The 12,413-nt window shown below is 46.4% G+C and overlaps 1 protein-coding gene across 1 annotated transcript; it reads left to right on the top strand.

The window, feature by feature from the left end:
- Positions 1-4,433: 4,433 nt before the first annotated feature.
- LOC130258489 (sodium channel protein type 8 subunit alpha-like) lies at positions 4,434-4,986 on the top strand. The gene is made up of 2 exons (XM_056501890.1): positions 4,434-4,439; positions 4,591-4,986. Exons 1-2 carry the CDS (start codon positions 4,434-4,436, stop codon positions 4,984-4,986), a joined length of 402 nt encoding a protein of 133 aa, XP_056357865.1.
- Positions 4,987-12,413: the final 7,427 nt, after the last annotated feature.

Consider the following 12,413-nt stretch of genomic DNA (forward strand, 5'->3'; position numbering starts at 1 on the left):
ATTCCAATATTCCATATTGCAGTATTCCAATATTCCGCATTCCAATATTCCTATACCCCATATTCTAATATTTCGGGATTCCAAGATATCAATATTTCAATATTCCAATTCTGGAATATTCCTTATTCTAATATTTCAAGATTCCAAAGTTCCAAGGTTCCAAGGTTCCAATATTCCATATTCCAAGATTTCAGGATTCCAAGATTCCATGATTCCATCTTCCAATATTCCCATATTACAATATTTCAATACTCCACATCCCAATATTTCAATATTCCATATTCCAATACTCCAATATTCTATATTCCAATATTCCAAGCTTCCCAGATTCCAATATTTCACATTCCAATATTTCAATACACCATATTCCAATACACCATAATCTAATATTTCCATAAACCAATAGTCCAGTATTCCATATTACAATATTCCAATATTCTATGTTACGATATTCCATATTACGATATTCCACATTCCGATATTGCATTATTCCAGTATTCCAAGATTTCAAGGTTCCAGGATTCCAAGGTTCCAATATTCCATATTCCAAGATTCCATGATTCCATATTCCAGTATTACCATATTCCAAAATTCCACATTCCAATATTCCAATATTTCCGTATTCCATTATTCCCATATTACAATATTTCAATATTGCACATTACAATATTTCGATATTCCATATTCCAAGACTCCATATTTCCATATTGCAATATTCTACATTCCTATATTCCATATTCAATATTATAATAATCCATTATTCCATATTCCAGTATTCTAATAGTGGAGTCTTCTGTATTCAAAAATTCGAATATTAGAATATTCCACATTCTAGTATTCCATATTCCCATATTCCAGTATCCCATATACAGATATTCCAATATTCCACATTCCTATATTCCAATATTTCAAATGCAAATATTCGAATATTGCAATATTCCATATACCAATATTCCAATATTCCTTATTCTAACATATTCCGATATTCCACATTCTAATATTCCATATTCCTATGTTCAATGATTACAATATTCCCATATACCAATTTTCCAATATATCACATTCCAAAATTTCAATATTCCAATATTCCAGAATTCCAAAATTTCAATATTTCAGTATTCAAATATTCCAATAATCCATTTTTCCATGTTCTAAGATTAAAATATACCACATTCTAATAATCCATATAACCAAATTCCAAAAGTCCAAAATTCCCATATTCCAGTGTTCCAATGTTCTACATTCCAATACTCCATATTCCCATAGTGTAATATTCCACATTCCAATATTTCAAATTTCCATTATTCGTATATTTTAATATTTCATATTCCAACAAGCCAATATTCCATCTTCCAATATTCTAATATTCCAATTTCCAAATTCCAATATTCCAGTATTCCACATTCCAAAATTTCAAGATTGGAATATTATAATATTCCTATATTCCCATATTCCAATATACCACATTCCCATATTCCAATATTCCACATTCCATTATTCTAATATTCCATATTCCCATATTCCAATATTCGTCATTCCAATGTTCCAATGTTCCAATGTTCCAATATTCCATATTGCAGTATTCCTCATTTCAATATTCCATATTCCAACATTCCCATATTCCAATATTCCTATATTCCATATTCAAATATTCCAATATTTCATATTCTGATATCACTATATTCCAAAATTCTAATATAACAGAATTCCAAGATTCCAATATTCCGTATTCCAAGATTCCATGATTCCAATATTCCATATTCCAATATTGGAATATTCTCCAATATTCTATATTCCAATATTCCTATATTCCATATTCCAACATTCCTATATTTCCATATTCCTATATTCCCATATTCCAATGTTCCATATACTAATATTCAAATAGTCCACATCCTGATATTCCGATATTCTGGTATTGCAACATTCCAATATACCAACATTCCAATATTCCAACATCCTAATATTCCATTATTCCAATATTCCAATATTGCAGTATTGGAATATTGCACATTCCACATTCTAATACTTCATATTCCAATATTTCAATATTCCATATTCCAATATTCCATATTCCAGTATTCCCCAAACAGTTCAATATTCCAATATCAAATTATTCTAATATTCCTATAATTCAATATAAAATTATTCCAATATTCCAATATTTAAATATTCCACATTCCAATATTTCAATACTTCAATTTTCCATATTCCATTCTTCCAATATTCCGTATTATGATATTCCAATATTCCTATATTCCCATATTACATATTCCTTTATTCCTTTATTCCAATATTCCAATATTCCAATATTCAAATATTCCAATAATCCAAATTTCAATACTGCATTAATGGAATATTTTGTATTCCTATATTCCACATTCTAATAATCCGATATTCCAATGTTCCACATCCTCATATTTCATATTCCAATATTCCAATATTCCAATATTCCAATATGCCAATATTCCAATATTCCCATATTCTATTATTCCCATTTTCCAATATTCAAATATTCCACATTCCAATACTCCATATACCCATATTGCAATATTCCACATTTCAATATTCCATATTCCCATCTTCCCATAGTCCAATATTCCAATATTCTAATATTTCTATATGCCCATATTCCAATATTCCAATATTCCTCATTCGAATAGCTCAATATTCCATATTCCAATACTTCACATTCCCATAGTGCAATATTCCACATTCCAAAATTCCAATATTACATATTTCAATATTCCAATATTCGGTATTCCGATACTCCAATATTCCATATTCCCATATTCCAATATTTCAGCTTTGGAATATTCCAATATCCGAATATTCAAATATCCCCATTGACCAGTATTCCAATATTGCACATTCCATTATTCCCATATTTCAATATTTCAATATTTCCATATTCCAATATTTCCATATTCCAATATTCCAATATTCTACATTCCAACTTTCCAATAGTCCACATTCCAATATTCCCATAATCCAATATTCCTATATAACAGAATTCCAAGGTTCCAATACTTCCTATTCCAAGATTCCATGATGCCAATATTCCAATATTTCATATTCCAATATTGGAATATTCAATATTCTAACACTATAATATTCTATATTCCAATATTCTTATATTCCAGCATACCCATATTCCCTTATCCCCATATTCCAATATTCCCATATTCCAATATTCCCTATTCCAATATTCCACATTCCATTTTTGCAATATTCCAATATTCACTATTCCCATATTCAGCATTCCAATGTTTTAATGTTCCATATTCCAATATTCCGGCATTCCATATTCCAATATTCCAATATTATAAATGCAAATATTCCAACTTCCAATATTTCAACTTCCAATATTCCATATTCTTATATTCCAATTTTCGAGTATTCCAATATTCCAATATTTCAAATGCAAGTATTCCAACTTCCATTATTTCTACTTCCAATATTATAATATTCCAATATTCCAATTTTCCAGTATTCTAATATTCCAATATTTCAATAGTGCAATATTTCCCATATTCCAATATTCCAATATTATAAATGCAAATGCAATTTCCAATATTCCATATTCTAATATTCCAATTTTCCAGTATTCTAGTATTACAATATTCCAATATTTCAAATGCAAGTATTTCAACTTCCAATATTTCTACGTCCAATATTCTATATTCCAATATTCCAATATTCCAATATTCCAATATTCCATTATTCCATTTTTCCAATATTCCATTTTTCCAATATTCCAATATTCCAGGATCCCATGTTCCAGCTCTTTTCCTGTGTGTTTGTCACTGAACTTCTACAAAGCTTACAATCATGGAATTGAGTAGGAAGGGGCCCCTAAGGGACATCCAGTTCAGCTCCTGACCTTGCACAGACACCTGAAAATCCCCCCGTGTGCCTGATATCCAAATAGTCTTTGAGCTCTGGCAGCCCTGGGCCTGTTCCCATTCACTGGGAGGATGTTCCCTAAACAGGGGAAAAACCTTTCCCCAATTCCCAGCCTATCCCTCCCCAGACCATTCCAGCTGTTCTTTTCACATAAGGAATTTTTCGCACTTACATAGGACCCACTTTTTCTGGGTTTGGGCAGGACAGAGATTGAGTGGTGCCAATTTTTATGGGATCTTCCTTCTTCATGGCAGCTCTTTATGAGATCTGAGTAGCAGCAGCTTGCATTTGGGCAGGGAAGGGAGACTTTTCCTTTGGGAAGGGGGATAAGCGTGTGGGGGACAACCAAGTACAAAAAGCCCAAATTTCCCACAAGTTTAAGCATTCTCAGGTATAACTAAGTACAAAATACTCAAGCCCAAATTTCCAGCGAATTTAAGGTTTCTGAGGAATAACTAAGTACAAAATACCCAAATTTCCAGAAAGGTTAAGCATTTTCTACTCCCTGTAACCTCAGTAGCAGAAGCATGGATGTACCTTTCTGAAAAATACAAGATAGTTGTTGCTTAGGAAATTCTACTTTATTTTCTTCTTTATTTAAGATTTGTCTGTATTGTTGGGGTTTTTTGTGTGTTTTTTTGTTTTTGGTGTGTTTCTTTTTTGGTTGGTTTTTTTTTTTTTTAGTTGAGAGTCTTCAAACTGGCCAAGTCCTGGCCCACTCTGAACATGCTGATAAAAATCACTGGCAACTCAGTGGGTGTCTTGAGGAATTTGACCTTGGTGCTGGCCATCATCGTGTTCATCTTCACCGTGGTGGGGATGCAGCTTTTTGGCAAAAACTACAAGGAGTTTGTGTTCAAGATCAATCCGGAGTGTGAGCTGCCCCGCTGGCACATGCACGGTTTCTTCCACTCCTTCCTTATTGTCTTGCGTGTGCTGTGTGGGGAGTGGATTGAGACCATGTGGGATTGCATGGAAGTGGCAGGACAGGCCACGTGCCTAATTATCTACATGATGGTCATGGTCATCGGAAATTTTGTGGTCAGTAAATTTCTTTGGTTGCTTCTGGGTGTGCGGTAGGACTCGGGAGAGCCCAGGGTAAGGGAGTGATGGTTTGAGAGTTTGTTCTTGCTCTATGGAGGGTCCCTCATGGCTTTTGATATCCCACAGACTTTGGTAGCACGATTTTAGAAGTTGTTTTTTTTTTCCTTGATGAGGACTTCAAACAATCACCTGTAAATAAGCATTTGTCGCTGTCTGATTAGGAACAGGGAATAATCCAGCAACACACACACAACTTCTTCGAGGCAGGTTTATTGAAAGGCCACCATGCTTATATAGGATGGATTGTGCAATACAGAATAGAAAAGGTTTATTGGTCTAAGAAGGCAACACCTCTTTGAAAAGATGCTTTCTGCAAAACATCATGAGACACACACATTGTTCTGTGATAAACACTAGGTGTTAATCTGTGTTATTCTTCTTTTTTGTTAAACTTTGGTAAAACTCAGCCTGAGAAAGATCCGACCTGGAGCTGAGAAAAACAACAGCCTTCAGCAGTCTCCACAAGCATTTTGCAATAAAACCTGAAGATACGAAACTGGGGACAGACCTGCACACAACCTGAGGGGAAAAAGCAGCTAAAGGAAGCAAAACCTGGCATTATAACGGCCAGAAAATTCAATAATTTGGTTAAAAGGGGAAGGTCCTGAGTATTAAAATGAGGATGGAGGTTTCTTATAAAAGCTGCCGACTGGCTCAGTCATGAGATGCTGTAGTGCACAGGAGAGGATGTGGAACTTCACTCCTCACTCCTTACAGCCAGTGCTGGCTCCCACTGAGACTGCATGGCAAGGAGCAGCCCCAGGAGCAGCGGGCAGAGGCAGAGCAAGGTGGGGAGGAGAAAGAGGGGATGGCTCTGAGCAGGGTCCCTGGCCAGGAGCGGGCTGCAGAGCGCTCTGCCTTTCAAGGGCAATCTGCTCCCCGCTCTTTCTCCTCCCCACCTTGCTCTGCCTCTGCCCGCTGCTCCTGGGGCTGCTCTTGGCCACGCAGCCTCAGTGGGAGCCAGCACTGGCTGCAGCCCCAGCAGCTCCCCAGGACAAGGCCCAGCAATTGGGAGGCCACTGAAAGCACAGGGCAGCAGCAGAACCCTCAGTAGAGTTATGTGGACAACCACTGACCATCCACAAGACCACAGCTAACTCACTGGGAATGTTTCCTATCAGCAGCCACCGTCAAATGAAGCTGTTTGAGGGGAAGAGCAACAAAACACTCACCGGGTTCTCTACCAGCAATACCAGATTCCAATGCAGCATAACATGAACACAAGCTCCAAAACAATCAGAATTGCCGTTAACTCAAGCCAGCAGCTTGTATCCTGACAGAAACCTTTTCGATCCTCCTTCAGGAAATCGGGAACAAGTCTTGGGGTGCCGACTGCATCTGTGGGATCAATGGGGAGTGTGAGCCTGTGCTGTGCTCCACTGCTGAGCTAGCAGCTGGCTGGATACAGCCAGGACGTTCTCTGTTTCCCCCAGAGCTGGGGCCTGCAGGCAGCTTGGCCCCCTTGGCACAGGCTGTGCCACCCAACAAAGCCCAGAAGGCCGGGAGGAGAGCCCGGGGGCAGCGCAGCTGCTTGGGCAGTGGCTCCTTCCAGGGACCCGGGCCCAACCCATCCCTGAGCAGCCACTGCCAGCCGCGACCCTCCCTGCCCCGTGACAGCTCCCCCAGCCCAAGGGAACACAGTCAGGCCCTGTCAGGACACACTGGAGCTCTCCTCTCCCCCTCTGCCCTTTGCTCACCCTGGGCACCCCTTGCAACCCCTTCCAGGTCTCACAGAGATGGAGCCCAGCAGGGCTGCTCAGTACCCGAGTGCCCTGAGCCTGCTCGGGATAATTCCTCTGGGCTGTGCCACTCTTGCACAGCTTGTGCAAGAGCAAACATTAAGAATGAATGCAAGTTCATCATTTATTGCAGAAGCCTCAGAAGATTCTAGGTTTCCATAACTGTAAAACTACTTTGCCAAATACAGCACGGCTGGGTGAAGGGGGAAGAAACATTTAGGCTTTATATCCTATGAAAACCATTTTTTAATTTTGTAAATGAAAACAATTATCTCAGTATTTCAAAATGAAAAACAAAGATAACATGATGAGTCTGGTGGTCTCAGGAGCCCCGTGCCTGGCTGCAGCCTGCCCAGCCCTGCCTGACGCAGGCAAGGAGCTGGTGGTGGCACCCAGACACCAGGGCTGAAGGCCAAAGGTGATGCTGGACTCAGGCTCTGCTTGGGCCGCAGGGCCCCACCTCCTGCCCTGGCTAAGGGATGGGGCCAGTCCCTTTGCCAACAGAGGGTCCTGTTCTTTGTGCTGGTGGCAGCATGTCCACAGGAATAAATTGGTAATTCAATTGTGGCATGGAGAAGGGACACGTGCTTGGAGATGCAAGTTGACTGATCCAGTTCATCCAGGCTGAAGTCTTTGGCCGGTCTTGAGAAGGGGGAGAAGCGCTCCTGTGGAGAGAGGAGTGTCTGAGGCCCCAGCTGCCGCTGGCACACAGGGAGCCTCGTGTCCAGCAGGGCCCAGAGCTGCTGGCACAGCTTGGCCCAGCTGGTCAGCGGCCCTTCAAGGCCCCGGCCAGCAGGGGATGGCTCTGGGCAGGGTCCCTGGCCAGGAGCGGGCCCCAGAGCGCCTCTGCCTTTCAAGGGCAATCTGCTCCCCGCTCTTTCTCCTCCCCACCTTGCTCTGCCTCTGCCCGCTGCTCCTGGGGCTGCTCTTGGCCACGCAGCCTCAGTGGGAGCCAGCACTGGCTGCAGCCCCAGCGGCTCCCCAGGACAAGGCCCAGCAATTGGGAGGCCACTGAAAGCACTGGGCAGCAGCAGAGCCCTCAGTAGAGTTATGTGGATAACACCTGACCACCCACAAGTCCACAGCAGCCTTACTGGGAATGTTTCATATCAGCAGCCTTTAAAAGAAGCTTTTTGAGGCAGAGATCAGCAAAACACTCACCAATTCGTCTTCCAGGAATACCAGATTCCGGCAAAGAACATCATCATGAACACTGCCTCTCCAGCCACGATGGCCATGAACTTATCCAAACAGTGTGTTCCCCAGCAGAAATCTCTTCTCATGCTTTTCCAGATATTTTCAGCACGCGTTAGAGTGCCAACTGCATCTGTGGGATCAATGGGGAGCGTGAGCCTGTACTGTGCTCCACTGCTGAGCTGGCAGCTGGCTGGATACAGCCAGGACGTTCTCTGTTTCCCCCAGAGCTGGGGCCTGCAGGCACCTTGGCCCCCTTGGCACAGGCTGTGCCACCCAACAAAGCCCAGAAGGCCGGGAGGAGAGCCCGGGGGCAGCGCAGCTGCTTGGGCAGTGGCTCCTTCCAGGGACCCGGGCCCAACCCATCCCTGAGCAGCCACTGCCAGCCGCGACCCTCCCTGCCCCGTGACAGCTCCCCCAGCCCAAGGGAACACAGTCAGGCCCTGTCAGGACACACTGGAGCTCTCCTCTCCCCCTCTGCCCTTTGCTCAACCTGGGCACCCCTTGCAGCCCCTTCCAGGTCTCACAGAGATGGAGCCCAGCAGGGCTGCTCAGTACCCGAGTGCCCTGAGCCTGCTCGGGATAATTCCTCTGGGCTGTGCCACTCTTGCACAGCTTGTGCAAGAGCAAACATTGAGAATGAATGCAAGTTCATCATTTATTGCAGAAGCCTCAGAAGATTCTAGGTTTCCATAACTGTAAAACTACTTTGCCAAATACAGCACGGCTGGGTGAAGGGGGAAGAAACATTTAGGCTTTATATCCTATGAAAACCATTTTTTAATTTTGTAAATGAAAACAATTATCTCAGTATTTCAAAATGAAAAACAAAGATAACATGATGAGTCTGGTGGTCTCAGGAGCCCCGTGCCTGGCTGCAGCCTGCCCAGCCCTGCCTGACGTAGGCAAGGAGCTGGTGGTGGCACCCAGACACAAGGGCTGAAGGCCAAAGGCGATGCTGGACTCAGGCTCTGCTTGGGCCGCAGGGCCCCACCTCCTGCCCTGGCTAAGGGATGGGGCCAGTCCCTTTGCCAACAGAGGGTCCTGTTCTTTGTGCTGGTGGCAGCATGTCCACAGGAATAAATTGGTAATTCAATTGTGGCATGGAGAAGGGACACGTGCTTGGAGATGCAAGTTGACTGATCCAGTTCATCCAGGCTGAAGTCTTTGGCCGGTCATGAGAAGGGGGAGAAGCGCTCCTGTGGAGAGAGGAGTGTCTGAGGCCCCAGCTGCCGCTGGCACACAGGGAGCCTCGTGCCCAGCAGGGCCCAGAGCTGCTGGCACAGCTTGGCCCAGCTGGTCAGCGGCCCTTCAAGGCCCCGGCCAGCAGGGGATGGCTCTGGGCAGGGTCCCTGGCCAGGAGCGGGCCCCAGAGCGCCTCTGCCTTTCAAGGGCAATCTGCTCCCCGCTCTTTCTCCTCCCCACCTTGCTCTGCCTCTGCCCGCTGCTCCTGGGGCTGCTCTTGGCCACGCAGCCTCAGTGGGAGCCAGCACTGGCTGCAGCCCCAGCGGCTCCTCAGGACAAGGCCCAGCAATTGGGAGGCCACTGAAAGCACTGGGCAGCAGCAGAGCCCTCAGTAGAGTTATGTGGACAACACCTGACCACCCACAAGTCCACAGCAGCCTCACTGGGAATGTTTCATATCAGCAGCCTTTAAAAGAAGCTTTTTGAGGCAGAGATCAGCAAAACACTCACCAATTCGTCTTCCAGGAATACCAGATTCCGGCAAAGAACATCATCATGAACACTGCCCCTCCAGCCACGATGGCCATGAACTTATCCAAACAGTGTGTTCCCCAGCAGAAATCTCTTCTCATGCTTTTCCAGATATTTTCAGCACGCGTTAGAGTGCCAACTGCATCTGTGGGATCAATGGGGAGCGTGAGCCTGTGCTGTGCTCCACTGCTGAGCTGGCAGCTGGCTGGATACAGCCAGGACGTTCTCTGTTTCCCCCAGAGCTGGGGCCTGCAGGCACCTTGGCCCCCTTGGCACAGGCTGTGCCACCCAACAAAGCCCAGAAGGCCGGGAGGAGAGCCCGGGGGCAGCGCAGCTGCTTGGGCAGTGGCTCCTTCCAGGGACCCGGGCCCAACCCATCCCTGAGCAGCCACTGCCAGCCGCGACCCTCCCTGCCCCGTGACAGCTCCCCCAGCCCAAGGGAACACAGTCAGGCCCTGTCAGGACACACTGGAGCTCTCCTCTCCTCCTCTGCCCTTTGCTCACCCTGGGCACCCCTTGCAGCCCCTTCCAGGTCTCACAGAGATGGAGCCCAGCAGGGCTGCTCAGTACCCGAGTGCCCTGAGCCTGCTCGGGATAATTCCTCTGGGCTGTGCCACTCTTGCACAGCTTGTGCAAGAGCAAACATTAAGAATGAATGCAAGTTCATCATTTATTGCAGAAGCCTCAGAAGATTCTAGGTTTCCATAACTGTAAAACTACTTTGCCAAATACAGCACGGCTGGGTGAAGGGGGAAGAAACATTTAGGCTTTATATCCTATGAAAACAATTTTTTAATTTTGTAAATGAAAAAAATTATCTCAGCATTTCAAAATGAAAAACAAAGATAACATGATGAGTCTGGTGGTCTCAGGAGCCCCGTGCCTGGCTGCAGCCTGCCCAGCCCTGCCTGTTCCAGGCAAGGAGCTCTTTCAATGCTGGTGGTGGCACCCAGACACAAGGGCTGAAGGCCAAAGGCGATGCTGGACTCAGGCTCTGCTTGGGCCGCAGGGCCCCACCTCCTGCCCTGGCTAAGGGATGGGGCCAGTCCCTTTGCCAACAGAGGGTCCTGTTCTTTGTGCTGGTGGCAGCATGTCCACAGGAATAAATTGGTAATTCAATTGTGGCATGGAGAAGGGACACGTGCTTGGAGATGCAAGTTGACTGATCCAGTTCATCCAGGCTGAAGTCTTTGGCCGGTCTTGAGAAGGGGGAGAAGCGCTCCTGTGGAGAGAGGAGTGTCTGAGGCCCCAGCTGCCGCTGGCACACAGGGAGCCTCGTGTCCAGCAGGGCCCAGAGCTGCTGGCACAGCTTGGCCCAGCTGGTCAGCGGCCCTTCAAGGCCCCGGCCAGCAGGGGATGGCTCTGGGCAGGGTCCCTGGCCAGGAGCGGGCCCCAGAGCGCCTCTGCCTTTCAAGGGCAATCTGCTCCCCGCTCTTTCTCCTCCCCACCTTGCTCTGCCTCTGCCCGCTGCTCCTGGGGCTGCTCTTGGCCACGCAGCCTCAGTGGGAGCCAGCACTGGCTGCAGCCCCAGCGGCTCCCCAGGACAAGGCCCAGCAATTGGGAGGCCACTGAAAGCACTGGGCAGCAGCAGAGCCCTCAGTAGAGTTATGTGGATAACACCTGACCACCCACAAGTCCACAGCAGCCTCACTGGGAATGTTTCCTATCAGCAGCCTTTAAAAGAAGCTTTTTGAGGCAGAGATCAGCAAAACACTCACCAATTCGTCTTCCAGGAATACCAGATTCCGGCAAAGAACATCATCATGAACACTGCCTCTCCAGCCACGATGGCCATGAACTTATCCAAACAGTGTGTTCCCCAGCAGAAATCTCTTCTCATGCTTTTCCAGATATTTTCAGCACGCGTTAGAGTGCCAACTGCATCTGTGGGATCAATGGGGAGCGTGAGCCTGTGCTGTGCTCCACTGCTGAGCTGGCAGCTGGCTGGATACAGCCAGGACGTTCTCTGTTTCCCCCAGAGCTGGGGCCTGAGGCACCTTGGCCCCCTTGGCACAGGCTGTGCCACCCAACAAAGCCCAGAAGGCCGGGAGGAGAGCCCGGGGGCAGCGCAGCTGCTTGGGCAGTGGCTCCTTCCAGGGACCCGGGCCCAACCCATCCCTGAGCAGCCACTGCCAGCCGCGACCCTCCCTGCCCCGTGACAGCTCCCCCAGCCCAAGGGAACACAGTCAGGCCCTGTCAGGACACACTGGAGCTCTCCTCTCCCCCTCTGCCCTTTGCTCACCCTGGGCACCCCTTGCAGCCCCTTCCAGGTCTCACAGAGATGGAGCCCAGCAGGGCTGCTCAGTACCCGAGTGCCCTGAGCCTGCTCGGGATAATTCCTCTGGGCTGTGCCACTCTTGCACAGCTTGTGCAAGAGCAAACATTAAGAATGAATGCAAGTTCATCATTTATTGCAGAAGCCTCAGAAGATTCTAGGTTTCCATAACTGTAAAACTACTTTGCCAAATACAGCACGGCTGGGTGAAGGGGGAAGAAACATTTAGGCTTTATATCCTATGAAAACCATTTTTTAATTTTGTAAATGAAAAAAATTATCTCAGCATTTCAAAATGAAAAACAAAGATAACATGATGAGTCTGGTGGTCTCAGGAGCCCCGTGCCTGGCTGCAGCCTGCCCAGCCCTGCCTGTTCCAGGCAAGGAGCTCTTTCAATGCTGGTGGTGGCACCCAGACACAAGGGCTGAAGGCCAAAGGCGATGCTGGACTCAGGCTCTGCTTGGGCCGCAGGGCCCCA

This window comes from Oenanthe melanoleuca, chromosome 12 (assembly GCF_029582105.1).
Source record: "Oenanthe melanoleuca isolate GR-GAL-2019-014 chromosome 12, OMel1.0, whole genome shotgun sequence".
NCBI classification, from domain to species: domain Eukaryota; kingdom Metazoa; phylum Chordata; class Aves; order Passeriformes; family Muscicapidae; genus Oenanthe; species Oenanthe melanoleuca.